We start from the raw sequence: 14,934 nt of genomic DNA, 5'->3' as shown, positions 1-14,934 counted from the left end.
TTCCAGGTGTTTCTCTGTCTTTCTTTTGTTTCTTTTACTGCATTAGTTAGCTGTCTGATCTGCTGAACTACCAGCCCTGGAACTGTTGAGGTTGGCACACAGACTGTAGAAGCCAACATTCTAGTACCCGTCTATACTCTGCCCTGCCTCCTTTCTCCTAATACCATGGGAATAGCTGGGAATATGTTCAGTATCTCCTTCCTGCTCAGACTGATAACAAAATGGCAGACTGACAGTTGGCAGAAGTGAGGGGGGAAAGGGGAATGTGGCTAGATTGAGTGCATTATACTGTGATATCACTGTCTAATCTGCAACCAGCTCATTTATTTATTTATTTATTTATTTATTTTGCAATCTACGCATCAGCCATCAGTTGCTGAAAAAGCTTTCCATTATTTCAGACAAGGATCTAATTAAAGCCAGAAGTCTAGAGGGGAAAGGCTCAATATACCGTTACATGTTTCCCAAACTTAAATTCCCTGCTATTTTGTTAGTAGCCCTGGTTGTCTTCTGTTCCCTTACCTAAGGGAGCTGGGTTAAAGCCTTTTGTGTTCGTTATCTGGCTCTCCCTGACAGCCTAGCATCCCCTCTCTAGTGCCGGCTTCCTCTTTAACCTTTGCCAACAATGCTGTTGTAGACTTGTCTGGCTTTGGGTAGCAGACAGACACACAAACAGTGGAAAGCCTCACACCTTCAGCGTGTGCTTCGTTGTTTGGGCAGCTGGCACAGTGCTGATAAAATTTTATCTCTTGCTTTTTGCTATTGGAAGCATTATTGCAAATTCATGCAGTGGAACACGGCCTAACATCTCTAATCGAACCAGATAGTGCCAAAACTCAGTAATCTACAGGAAAAGCAAATGTAATTTTGTCTGTTTCTATAATACAGTAGACAGTGACACATTGATTACCTTGAGCCTCTTGCTGTGACTTGGCAGTTCTCCTTCAGAGACCTCTTTCAGAGGGGCTTACTCTTGGGATTTTGCCTTTTTTGCCTCTCTGTTGTCAAGAGGGGTTTCTTGCTTGATCTGATACTATCCAGCACTGTTTGGCTATAGACAGGCATTGATATATGGCTTTGGGTACCACTAGCATGGCCTAGCCCAGGGTGCTTCTCCTGTGGTCAGGAGGAGGCTAATGTAAGAGGCAGGATAGCAGGATCTTGCCTTTTCCAACTGTGAGCTGCAAATGCAACAGCTTACCATTAAGGCTGTTGGCAGAACTCCTACCCATACGAGTTGCTTAGTGATGAGTGCTGTTTCTTTGACTGATGCACATAGGCAGGGGAATGCTTTCAAATTGCAGCCTGGACTTTCTAAAACACGCTTAAATAATTTACATAAAATCCAAATCTGCATGTGAAATATCCTCATGAGTCAAGGGCTTATTCACTGCAGATTCTTTATGTGAGTGGGAGGAAACCTAAGCTGACTTGAGTAAAATGGCCTTTATAAAATACAGATCCATTTCCTAATATTTACATCATGTTCTACTAATTATGGGTTTTTTCCTTTTGCTTACCTCAGTCTGAAAGTACCTCACTGAGCCCTTGTTAGCTCTGCTTCATATGGATGTTAATGCTAAATTACAGAGGGTTTTTTTTTGTGTCTGTGTTCTTAAATGGACTCTCTCTGATTTAACAGAATATGCATTATAACAGAGGCATTAAAAGGCATGTATCTGTAATTGCTTTTTAATGACATTGCTATTCATGGGTAATTTTAGTTTCAAAGTAACCTGAAAATCCTGTAAAACATAAAGCATTCGATGATAAAGGTGTGCCAAGGAAAATTCATCATACCTGACACTGCTTAACTGAAGTACTGCTAAGGATCCTGGAGTGAAGCAGGTTTCTCCCTGTAGCTCCTCATACCTGTGTATATTAAAGTCAGTGCCATGTTAATTATTGCAAACTGCCCAGAGAGGCTGTGGATGCCCCATCCCTGGAGGTGCTCAAGGCCAGGTTGGATGGGGCCCTGGGCAGCCTGGGCTGGTATTAGATATGGAGGCTGGTGGCCCTGCTTGTGGTGGAGAGGGTTGGAGCTTCATCATCCTTGAGGTCCCTTCTCATCTGGGCCATTCTGTGAGTGCCCCACATAATGCCTCAAAATATTTCCCTGTGTGTATCTACATTCACTTAGTATATCTGCATGTCTTACTCTTACATCTCTATATAGGAGTAGTTTGTGTCTAGTCCTTTGGTTCTTTATTTTATGAGGATGAATCTACATTTATTCCTAAAACCCCAAGCAACAAGAGAATTGCTTTGCAGTGTTAGAGAGGAAAACATTACAATAAAATTGAAGCATACTTTTAATTATCTGGAGTCATTTGGATGAAATCTATAATGAGTTGGATAAATGCTGATGCTCTAGGCATCAATTTTTCAAATGACAGTAGAACCAAAAATATCTGGGAAGGCATTGTTAGCTTAAACTACACAATATTTTTGAGGTCTTGGTTAGTAGAAATAATTAAAATGACTTATGTAAGATAAGTGTCATATCTCTGTCAGCAACTAAATGTTAAATGTTATCGTAAACTAATTACTTCCTTGAATTGAAAAGAAAATGAGAGTTTTGTGTCTTAACTGCTGACAGATAACGTCTGATCCTTCTTTTGCCCAAGCTCACTGCTAGCGACTTCGCTAACTGTTGCAATGAGACGCTCTCAATATGGGTGAGAAGCAAACTGGGCCAGCAACAACAATAAATCATCAACCTTTGTTGTAGCAAGAAGTCATTATTTGACACATGCGCTAATCTCCTCTTGAACATGTAGAAGTGGTAACAGCTGATGGTGTAGGGTTTTTGTTTGCTTCTTCTCTATGTTTCTGGTTGTAGACTTGCTGCTGGAACAGGAAGGAGGGATGTTTCTGTGTCTCTCTGCTGTAGTCTTGGTGAGCCACTTGCCTTGCTAAGCCACAGCCATTAATCTGGTTTTACCTGATATATTGCAAGGCTAAGCAATTAGATACAGTATACATGCAGTAGAGTGGTTAGAGGAAGAAAAAGCAAGCTATAAACTTAAAAACTAGTATTCTCTTACCCTTGTGTCCTGATGTTGCTGACTGTTCTTTCTCCATTGTTCAAATAACATAAATGTGGAGCCTGAGTCAGAGTAGCCCTGGGTTGGAGGTTTGTTTAATGAAAAACAATGACCTGGTTGTGTTGATTTTTATGTGTCTTTCTTACTTGATTAACAGTGTAATAACAAATGTGGTATGCAAGAGGAGATGAAAGGAGGACTATGGAGAAATAATGTGGGGAACAGCAGGGGGGAATGGAAAGGTGGTGAAGAGCAGCTGAGGTGGAATACAAGGATTGTAGGAAAAGTAATTTAAATGAATAAGAAAGGGGAAAGAGAAGAGAAATATTCCAACTCTCATTCTTTTTCTCATAAGCCTCCACCCTATAAACTTACTGGTAGCTTGATTATTCTGGCCCATGCTTTGGTCCTGCAAACACCCAAATTACCTCATCTCAGTTCCAAGTCATGTTGTAGCGGAGGTAGTTGGAAAGGAGCCATCATCCTATGAGAGTATAACTTTATAGTGCTTTAAAAATCACCCAGGGCTTTCCCAAGTCAACTGCAGTGCACATACCAGCTGCTGATGGGGATGGGTCAGTAAGGGCAGGGGCAGCCCCCAGTCCTCAGGTCTGGCAATGGAAGGTGTGCTCGCAGCAGAAGTGCCTCATAAAACATGAAGTTACACCATTGTGCAAGAAAAACTGAAGCTGGGAGGAGTTAGTTGGGTTGGAGGAGTGTCATCCTGAATTTGAAGGAGGCAGTGAGGTGTAGTGCAAGATGAGCATGTACCCATAATAGTTAATGGTGCTGGGCAACTGAAGTCTGAGCAAAGCATACTCGGGCAAATGGTTAATTCTTGTGGCAAGGAGAAAAATGTGGGTTGAATAAAATGAAACTAATACTTCCAGTTTCAGCAAGCTGGCAGAAATTGAAATCAGAAATGCAAATGCAAGCCTGCAGGCATGCACTCAAAAGCAAGGAGGCAGTTACAAGGTGGTTGTGATTTTCACTCAGTCTACTAACAAACCTGGGCAACGTGACTTTTCACTAATGGTAGAGCCAAGCTTTCCAATAGCATTGGAGATACTTGCATAGAACCTCTACTAATCCTGTGGTGCTGTTTGCATCTTGTTAGTGAGTTTTTAATACATGCTGGCTTATTTTTCTTAGCTGGTGTTTCTTAATTTTCCACGTTGACAACAATTTCTACGTTGACTACCTTTTCTTGGTGCTGTAAGCAGATTTCTCTGCTATTCTGGAAATATTCAGATGAAAGCATAGTTAAACAATGTACCCGATGACATCTGTTTAGCAGCATAATCTCACTTGGCTACCAGTGACATTTAATTGAATGAGACGTTTCAAATCGACTTTGACAGCCTTCCAGGCCAGCATCTCCAAACTTACTGTTTAATGAAAATATGCCATCCTAGAAGTGCCACGGGGACTGCAGAGAATTTTTACTGTCAAAGACAGCGCTGATGTTAGAAAAGAATGCATTAAAGTATTGTCTGCCACTTGTTATATATAGTGAATCTTCTATATAAGCGTATGTATATACATGCTTCTGAAATGTCTCAGTGTTTTCCAGTGAATCTTTTTGAGCCACAGTTTTTCTGGTGTTGCCTGAATCTGTAATTCAAGTGGTGTGTTCTGTGTGCAAGATTAGCACGTTAAGAAGGCCCCTACATCATCTAGTACAAGTTTTAGTGGAAGGAAAATAATAGGAAGTATGCATTTCATGGGAAACCACAATATTGTCATCTGAGAACTAGATCTTGTAGAACGGGAGCCAGAGTTTCAGAGCTGTGTTAGTCTTTAGTCTAGCCAAAGCCAATTGTGAGCACTCAGGGCTGTGTAAATCTGCTTGGGTTCAACCTGCAGCGCAGCAGTGCACATTGCTTTTGATCTTTGCCACAGATAGTTCAGAGCTGTAGTAGTTTAGTAGTGACTCCCAAAATATTTCTTTAACTTCTGGCATCTTGCTTCAGGGCTTTGCAGGCACTGCCATTACTCTAAATTAAAGGTACTCAGTGCAGCTAGCGATAAGATATCTCTAAAGCAGCCAAACTACGTTGTTTCCCTAAGTGTACGAAATTGTGTTTTTCCATCAAAAATCAGTTAGCCAATAAGCCCTGTCGTCTCTCCTTAGCTGACAGCAATTTGTGGCTGATGGTATTCTGGAGCCTTTACCAAAGGGCTTTGCTCTCCATGGCGTGTTGCCCAGCTGAGCTGATAACATGATTTCTGTTATGCTGCTGCACAGGGAGACTCAAGGAGGTAATAGAAAATATTCCTCATGAGGAGTTCTCCTAGGATAAATCTGGGGGAGAAATGCTGAAAACTGTCAAATGTTGCTCAGGTGTATTGGAGTTGGTCAAGTTGGATTTTAATGTGGACTCTGGTAGGCGCAGGATTATATGAATTTCTGCATCCAAAGAACTCATTAGAGGTACAAAGATCTGTTTTTTGAATGTAGTGTATGACCAACTGATATTGTCTATCCAAAGATGAAGTCAAATAGGCCAGAGTCTATTGCCATAGACTTAATATTGAAATGTTGACTGCTCGGTTGATTCCCTGGCTATTATAGTTTTCTTTTGCTCCCCTTTTCAGAACTGTTGTGCTAATTAAGCTCTGTGAATTTTAATCTCTTGGGTTCTGCAGTTATGACACTGCAGTTCCTCCATGGCAGCACATTGGAGTGTAGCAGATAGGAGGGTATCATGAAGTGGAGACGTTCAGTGGGAAAATGTCCAAAAGCATTTCAAGTCACTTAAGATAATTAAACAAGGGGAAGGAATGCGACACGTTTAAAGACTATGTGGTGGTTTTATGAATAGGATGATGTTAGGTGCTTATGCATGGGGAACTCATTACCCATGCTTCACTCATTCGTTATGTTGTAATGAGAGAGAAGAATTGAAAAATGCCACTGCTGAGCTGGCTGTAGTGAATATCAGGAGGTGCTTGTACTGAGATAACCGCTGCAGAAGCATCAGGCTTAACAAACGTGTTTATTCCTTTGAAGAAATACACCAATTGAAGAAATAACAGCTAATTCCAGTATGAAGGTCAAGATGGCCTGAACTGAGATGAAGAATTAATGGAGTGTGCTGGTGTCAGTAGGCAGGGAAGTAGAATACTTCTCTTTTTTCCCCCCTTATGTTTCATCCTGTTTCCCTCTCCTCTCCTCCCCCATTTGTTGGTGTGGTTTAAAATGCAGGAAGGTTTCTAATAAGAATTTGTATGACAGTGAGGCAGTACTTGGATGGGGAGGAAAACGGGCATTTCATCATTCAGAAGGAAGGGAGAGAGAGAAACAAGTATAAGTAAAGGTCAGATGTGTGAGCTGCAGGCAGCATGTCAGTGGGAAGGGAAGCATTGGGTTTGAGACAGCCTTGTGTTACCAGTGACTTAATATGATCTATGCTTCCACAGAGTAGCAGCTGACTCTCCATTTAAGTCATAGGAATACTTGAAGTTTTTCCTAAAACACCAGTTCTTGGGGTGGAGTTACTGCATTGGGGTGTTAGTCAAAATAAAATGAAGCAGAAAAGCAAAATGAAGAGCATGAACCCCAGAAGTGCAAACACACACGTAGGTTACTAAGATTCAACAGATTCACAGCACATTAACTTATTCCTTTGACCCTGATTCCACCCTAAGGCAGATTCCGAGCTTTATGTTTTATACCATGCCAGAACAAGGCACGTTCCTTCTAAAATGTGCAATAAAGAGCCAAACCTTGAGCAGCACTTGGAGGAAACATCTACCAGAGCATCCAGACATCACCTTGTCTGGCTGTAAGACAGTGCTGTTGAATCAGTTCAGTCTCATACAGCAGCTTTGAGAGGCAGAGGCTGCTGCCCATAGATCTGTTTTGCTGGGTGGTTACATTGGTGCCTTTCCCTTATCACCAGGGGACATCCTCCTACAGAGTGGGCAACCAAAGTAGTTTCATCCTAGGAGATAGACTGAGGAATAATTGTGTTCTTTGGTGCTTCTGGAAAGAGATTTATTCTTTAGAGTTTCACCTATGTTTTTCTCCTATATAACCCTGGTGTGTGCTCCTGCTGTGATAATGCTGAGGTTTTTTCCTGAGTAGCACTAGTATGAGAAGTGCACACTTCTTGTCTTTTTATATAGCCTGTCATGCTTTGCTTGGCATGTGGATGGCTAAGGGAGAATGTGATAATAATCTGTATCTATCTGAATGATGCATGTACCAAGAAGGAAAAGCAATTGTTCCAGAGAGTGAAAGAAGCGTAGCTAGGAAAAACTAGAAAAGACTGAACGTCAGGAAATGCATCGTGACAGTAACATCTGTTGGAGAGCAGAGTAATCTCCCTTTGAAAGCAGTGGGATCAGCACTGCTTTTGACATTGGAAGCTCAGTGAGACAGAACCCAGTTTGGTCTATGAGACACTTGGCTTCCAGGGAGGCCGCCTGTATGATCCAGTGGGTTTTTTTCCACCTCTAACTTTGGCGACTCCATCTTTCTGACGCTCCCTGGGTGATGAAATATCATTATAACCTTTTGAAATAATATATCGGTGCCTGGAGAGCAGAGGGTGATTTTTCTCATTTACAAGCGAGAGTCGGTGTGTTAAATTACTGTGCCTGTTATTAAATGGTTTGAGGAAAGAGTTTCCTGTGTTTAAAACAGGACGTTTTTTCCCCTTCTCAAACAAACCACCCGGGACTCCACTTGGGTAAGGGGTGGAAAAGGTGAGGGTTAGAAGTTTAAACAGTCTTGTTCGTGTTCCCTGAGGCTCAGGTCAGTGAAGCTGCTTGGCACCTGAAAGCATTTTGGCAAACACAGTGTGTAACATTAATGCTGATTTACAGAGGATGAGGAAGGCTGTGCTGTGTCTGCTATAGATCAGGAGAGACAAAATTAGCCCTTCTGGGCCATCAAGGCTTCTATTTGTTAATTCAGCTCTGGGAAACGTGGAAATATCCACAATACTGACAAATGCGTAACTTATTTAACTTGAGTCATACTTTTGCTTCTTAGAATTAATTAGAAAGTTGTGATGCTCCTTTAATTGTTATTTTTTAAATCATATCCAGCGGTTGGTGCTATTCTTGATAACAATAGTTTCTGCCTCTTCATGCAGTGCAAGAAACTGATAATTGTCTGTTACTGCTGAGCATTGTAGCTGGCAACATTTGAGACTCCAGACATGGTGATGAATTGTACTATGATATATTAATGTTATTTTGATCCCTGCTCTTTCAGAATTACATTGATCCAATTAGGTTAAGTAGCTTGCCATCTAAATTAATTTATTTTACTCAATTAATCTCCTTTACTGTGGGTCAGAAACAGAAATGTAAATCAGTCTGTTACGTTGCATATCTTTTTTGAGAGAGGTAATTAAATTACTGAGTAGATACACATGTTGAATTTGTTGTTCAGTGTGTTAAACACTATTGCCATAATTGCAGAGTGAAGTGGTGCACGCTCAGTAGTGGAATTGGAGTGCTTGTTACACTTAGTTTTGATAAGCTTTCAAGAAATGCCAGTACATGACTTGCTGTCCCTGGATACTAATGTCTTGTGCTTATTCTGCGGTAGAGCTTTTAGGATATTAGGCATTTCTGGAAGGGGGGATAACAGCTTCTTCCCCTACTAGAAATTATTGGGCTCCCTGGTGACATGTCTTATATAGGTCCCTACCCTCTACAGTGCAGAGGTACCTTTCCCCTGGCTCGCTCTCAAGCACTGTGCATGGCAGGAAGACAGATGTCTTAGTAATGATGTCTTAGTTACCAAACTAAAGGTGTTAATGCAGTCTCCAGAAAAACTTCCTCATTTTCTTTAAAAGGCTCTTCAGCTGTACTTGAAATTTCCATGATATGAATTCCTTCTTTGGCTGCTACATGAAGACGTACTTCAGTTTTTATTTGGTTAGTCAAACAGCAGGACTCTATCATGTTGCTGGTTCCTGCCAGCCTTTAACTACTCACACAGGGAGTTCTTAATGTTCAGTTGGCATTTCCATTGGTCTAGATACGGATCTCATCCTGATCCTAATAGGGAGACTGATGACAGGGAGACCAGGAGTTTGTTCACCTGCTGTAGTTCCTCACTTTAGTAAGGAGAAATGTTTAAGAGAGATTCACAGACTGCATTGATGCAAAGGAATGAGACCCAGTGACTGGAAATTGAACATCAACAAAGCCAAGTGAGGAGGTACAAAGTGTGCTGCATTTTACTCTGGGCATAATTAACAGTTAGAAAATTAATAACCTCATCATGGCTTCTTCATCGTGGGAGATCTATGCAGTAAGGGAATGAACAGTCTGGTTCCATCGCAGTTATTGTATCAGAAGGCTAATTCACATCAAATGAGCTATGTAATGTGACAGGTCAGCCTGCTGATCACAGCGCTCCCTCTTGGTATTAAAATCTATGACCCCATGAAATATTTTCTAAACCTGTGCCCGAGGATAGAGCAAGCAGAAGCAGAAAGGTCATCTTTATCAGTGCTGCTGTCAAACACTTTGGAAATAGCAGAGCACAAGGTGAGTTTATTGCTCAGCCGCTGTCCTTATGCTACATCTGTTACCCTGTACCTTGCCTGCATTTTGTCCCATTAAATAAAAATTGCTCTGGTACCCAATGTGAAATCCCATGTCCAAAAAGTGCACAACAGAAGTGTTGGCTTCAGCAGGAATGGGATCTGAACCTTTTGCCTTTACAAAATTTATGAATGCCCTCTAAGCGAAAAGAAACCTGTAGTGGTGTTATATAAATAATAACGATAATTAAGAAAGCAGCTGCTCTTCATGATAATGAGAACAGCGGTAGGAAATGTAGTTAGAGCACACTTCATTTCAGGCAGACCATCCAGAGACTGCAGGCACAAGGGCTGAGATAAGTGGGTGCCAAGTGCCATCTGGAACAGCTTGGCTGAGGTGTCCTGGGCTGCTTGGTGAAATCTATAGAGCACCTAAAGTGGTGTTAGGAGCTCAGTTAGGCAACCAAATCCTGCTGTGGGTACAGGGGTTGGCTGAGGTACAGAGCAGGTCCTGTACAACCCACCTAACACTGCGGTGCTGTTACATTCGTTATACATTAATATGCTGATATTTCCCACAAGCTGAAAAGTTCAAATAGAGAATCTGTGCTTGAATGCTTGCTGTGTGTGTTAAGCTTTGCTGTCTTCATGCTTTTATACTGATATTTGTCTCTTCATCATGTTTAATTCACCTTTTTTTCCTCCTACCTTAAAATATGAGCTTATAAAAGTTAACTCTCTAATGAGTGCCAATGCAGTTCCTAGCAAAACCAGATCCTGAAAGTCCCGATTTTGACTGAGCTGTTGGATATTAACATAATGCAGATAAGTCATTAGAATAATGAATATTAAAAATTCATGTTCTAATTGTAATGCTTATACATACTACAAGAAATATGTGCATGAGTTCACAAAATATAGATGTGTGCAACATTAACCAGGTTTCAATTTTAAAAGGGTCTGGCTTGTTCAAATGACCATTGCGAAGGACAGTTGCATATTTGGAATAGAACAGAACTTTATGGACTACTTCTCAGGCTTTTTTTTTCAGACTACTGAAAATCTTTAGCAAAACTCTTGAGTCCTTTGCAGGTCGTGGTGGCATTTAGAGTCATTGAATCATTTGAGGTGGAAGGGACCTTTAAAGGCCATCTTGTCCAACATCCTGCAGCAAACAGGGACACCTATAGCTCCATCAGATGCTCAGAGCCCCATCCATCTCTAACCTTGGTTGTCTCTCAGGACACTTAGTTTTGGTTTCTTCTATATTGTGCTTTTGCATTTCAATAAGATGTTTTTCAGTACTCCAGCGTCATAGCCTAAGGCCCATCCTGAGTCAACATGAGTACATACCCTTCCTCCTGGCCTTGTTAGAAATGCTCTTTAGATGAAGAGTTGAAAAACAGATCAATAGCAGGACTATTACAAAGGCAGAGGCTGCTTTCCCTGTTCCACATGCTTATTACAGAAAGGTTCTTTTCATAGTTGTCACATGCATGCTCCTTTCCGGGCATTTCTGAAAAGCAGTCATTGCAAGTCAGTATTCTTGTTAGTATTGTCAAAGGCAGGAGGGGAAGCATGGAGTGAATGAGAACAAAATGTCTCATCGTGGATGTGGTCTATCACCATCTCCTGAGACATTATTTCAAGTCGTTAGATTTCTATTCATGAATATCCTTTTCAGATGATGACAATAAACCCAGTGCTCTGACTTCTGAAGTGTTTTTCCTTCAGTGTCAACGGAAGCTTATTTCATTTACCGAGTGCTGACCTGGTCTTTGGGTTGCAATAATGAATTATTACTTTATATACTATAGTAATGTAGGAAAAACACTTTCCTTTTCCAAAACCTACCACTAGTTAACAATAGACCCATGTCTAGGTTACAGATTTAAAGTGAAATATGGTGAAAAACATATGAATGACGCAGTACCAAGATGCGCAGCACGCAGACCTCATTTGGAAGAGAAAGCAGTCTGGAAACCTTTATGCTTTTCACAGTTAACAGAGGAAGAGCTCATACACTGCAGCTTTCACTACTCAGAGCTGCATTTTCTCCTGTTCCACACTCAGCCCCTGGTAGTCACTGCGTCATTAATGTTCGCCTTTGATTGCTCTCTCCAATGGAACCACTAAAGGACAGAGTCAAGGTGACGTGGCATCAGTGTGACCGGTGTGCTCTGTTGTTTTGTGTTTTGTTTTCCAGGGGCCTGTTAGCCAGCAGCTTCACAGAAACACATTATTTGAAGGATGGGACTGATGTGGTTCTCTCACGCAATTACACGGTAAGGCTGTGCTGCGTGGCTAGACGATGCTTCATCGTTAAAGCTCAAAGTGCTCTCTGCTGGGATCTGAGCCGCGGGATGAAACAGCAACATGAGTGATCTTTTCTTATGGTTGCCTTCAGTACCTTTTGGACTGCTGTGATCCTACGCATGAATTTTCAGAGAGTGACTATAAAGGGAAACTGTTGGGTTTTAACTGTGAGGGGTTTTTAAAAATTATTATTTTTTATTATTTTCCCCCCACATCTGTAAGATTTACTCAGCTTCTTGGAAATACAGCCATTAAGATTTTGTAATAAGGCATCCGTTGCTGTGGGGCTAAGGAGGAAAGGCCTTGGCTACTGGGGGGGAGGAAGCGCTCTCTGATTGCTGTTGTGCAGAAGCTGACACCAATGGGCTCAAAGGGCTGGCTGGGTTTCTGTGCTGGGAACCCAGGGCTGGGTTTGGGGAGGTGAGTTGTTTGGGTTTGTTTTTTAAACCAGATCCCGCAGCTGTTGTGGTTATATCTGTGTGTGGGTATGGCTCATCTGCTCCTGGTTAAAGTCAGCACAAAATGCTTTTTATCATGAATAGTTTAAACTGCTTTTTCTTTAATAAATACAAGGCGCTTTAAGGCAGTAACGTTATAGTCCTCTAAGCAGTATCAACGCCTTGATTAGAAACAATGCAGCGAGTGATTTTAATTAGGAAGTTTATCTTTTATCTGCCTGAGTACTCCCAGCTCCTGTAAAGTATTTGTTATGTGATGTTATTTATTTATTGACGTTGCTGGAAGAAGCATTGAGCTCACTGTTCCCATCCATAATGGGCTTTGCTGGTGTCAGTGGAAGGCATTATTTCTGTGCATAACGTTTTACTTCTGAAGAAGCATCTTCATTACTGCCCCAGACCTCCCAAGTAAAGCAATCACTGTGAAAGCTTTCAGTGCTTTCCTGTTTGCTGGATGCTCGTATCTTCTTCCAGATCTGCTCAGCAGAAAAGTCATTTGTTTTAGGAAGAGGAAAGCTGTACAGGCCCTCTAAGGAAGTAAAAAGCACACAGCACATGATCAGAGTAGCAAACATTACGTGAACATAAGCGTGGCTAATGATAGCTAGGCTTTCTCTTCCAAAATAACCACAAAACCTACATTCATATAGTCTGCCTAAGGAAGCTGTGGATGCCCCATCCCTGCAGGCATTCCAGGCCAGGCTGGATGTGGCTCTTGGGAGCCTGGTCTGGTGGTTGGTGACCCTGCACACAGCAGGGGGTATCCCTGGCATGTGTACTGGAGCCCAACCTGTTCTGCTGTGTAGCACTTGGGGGGGGAAAAATGGCAGTTGTCAAAAACTGGTCACTATGAAATGATGTCAAGTAAGGATAGAGTATTAATTCAAGTGTGACAAATCCATTGTGGCTATTATTTGTTTTTAGAGAGTCATCCATTTCATAGACTAGGGTACAGGAATAAAGAGCTTTTGGCAGGAGTGGAGGAAAAAAACAACCTCTTGCAGTTTGGTGCAGTTACTGAACTAGAAATCAATTTTCTACCAGTCCCATTGCAGGACATGCTCTGGTAAGTTTACATTTTCAGTATGGACCTTGGAGCGTAGCATGTGGGTCTTGGAGTACCTGTGAAATGGGCCACAACGAGAAGCTCAAATTTAATAAAATAGCAGTTTGTGGTGCCGAGATGGGAAGAAATCAGGAGTTTTGCCGTACTTCACTCTTTGATAAAGACAACTGGCTGCATGGGTTGAGATATCAGCTCACCCTTCCTATTTTGCTGGGTGCGTTGGTTGACACCAGTGGCTGGTTTCCTCAGAGCTCTGTTTTAGACTTGGTTTAAGTGACACAAGTAAAGTGACTTTGTGTTTGTTTTTACATGTGTCAGGGAATACTGTATAAGTCCCTATTTGTTCAGAGGGCTCTTATTTCCTCACTCTTATCAGCCAAATGAGTCTAATATTAAAATAGAGTGTAATAGCTTACTGGTGCTGAAAGACTTGATGTCCACAGCTATTGTTACTGAAGCCATCACCCCCCAAAAATTCAGCCTATGTCTTCCTTCCTCTCTTTCATTGTGGCTTTATCCTCACTAACAAGCTACCAGCTCTTTCTGAGTACTGATGATAACAATACCAGAGAGTAAAATACTATTACCCTGCTACTGTCATTTTGATCACAGATAAAAGCTATCCTGACTTTCTGAATGCAAGCCTCATGTTGTTTTGCTGTGTTCTGTTGCTTATGTTGGAAGCACAAATGCTTTAAACAAATATCTTTCAAGATATATCCTTATTTGTGGAAATTTTTTGTCTGAATCATTCCATCTTGCCCAATGTTTTCATAGTTATTGCTTCATATGACAAAATCAAGGCGTTCTTTAGAAGTCTCTGTGAAGCTTTGTAAGTGAAAACTATGCCCCAATGCTGAAAAGGTTAATTAATGCAGCCAGATAGATGTGGATGAACTGAGCAATAAAAGGCACAGTAAGATGACTGTCAGGTTGGAGCATGAGTGATAACTTTCCCTCGCACTAATAAGATAGAAACCTTTTACAACGGTATTTTTGGTTTCCATGTGGCATTCAAAGGAGCCATGAGAAAAGAAATGCTGGATGTGACACAATCGTTGCTTTCCAGTCAGTCACATAATTGGCAGTGTAATATAACCTTTAGTCAACAATAAAATTAACCTTGATTCCAGACAGATACGTCTGTGCTGAGAAAGTATCTCTGTTGTGGGTGCTTTTTGCAAGCAGTGAATTATTAAGGAAATACAATAACCTGGCTGCAAAATGAAATTGGATTTTTGCCTCTCAAAATAGAAGACCCTCTTAGTCGTGGTTGCTTTTAATAATGTGCAGCCAGTCGGTTGGGTAATTCAATAAAAGCTTTCCTTTCCAACCTGCTTCCTTTCCCCTTCACTTGCTTTTCTTTGTTCCCCAACTCTGTTTGGCGTTGTCTTTTTTTATACCTGCCTTTGTATGTGACTATCTCCTGTAGGCATACATGGATGTAGGAGGTCTTGAAGACAAATATGAGTGTTTAAAGCAAGTATGAGAATATGCCAGTTGATTTGTAACTTTGTAAGGTATTCTATACTGTA

At 41.3% G+C, this 14,934-nt stretch overlaps 1 protein-coding gene across 1 annotated transcript in view; it reads left to right on the top strand.

Annotated features, from left to right (window-relative positions):
* ADAM12 (ADAM metallopeptidase domain 12) overlaps positions 1–14,934 on the top strand; it is a 149,110-nt gene that overhangs the window by 68,506 nt on the left and 65,670 nt on the right. Inside the window, exon 4 of the mRNA XM_015867592.3 lies at positions 11,766–11,844. Coding sequence (XP_015723078.2) covers positions 11,766–11,844 — 79 coding nt within the window. The remainder of the gene's footprint in view (positions 1–11,765; positions 11,845–14,934) is intronic.

The sequence above is a fragment of the Coturnix japonica genome, chromosome 8 (assembly GCF_054131305.1).
Source record: "Coturnix japonica strain WE chromosome 8, WE-NBRP24, whole genome shotgun sequence".
Lineage (NCBI taxonomy): Eukaryota > Metazoa > Chordata > Aves > Galliformes > Phasianidae > Coturnix > Coturnix japonica.
Note: the sequence above shows the minus strand (reverse complement) of the source record. Positions and strands in the feature narration are given on the sequence as shown.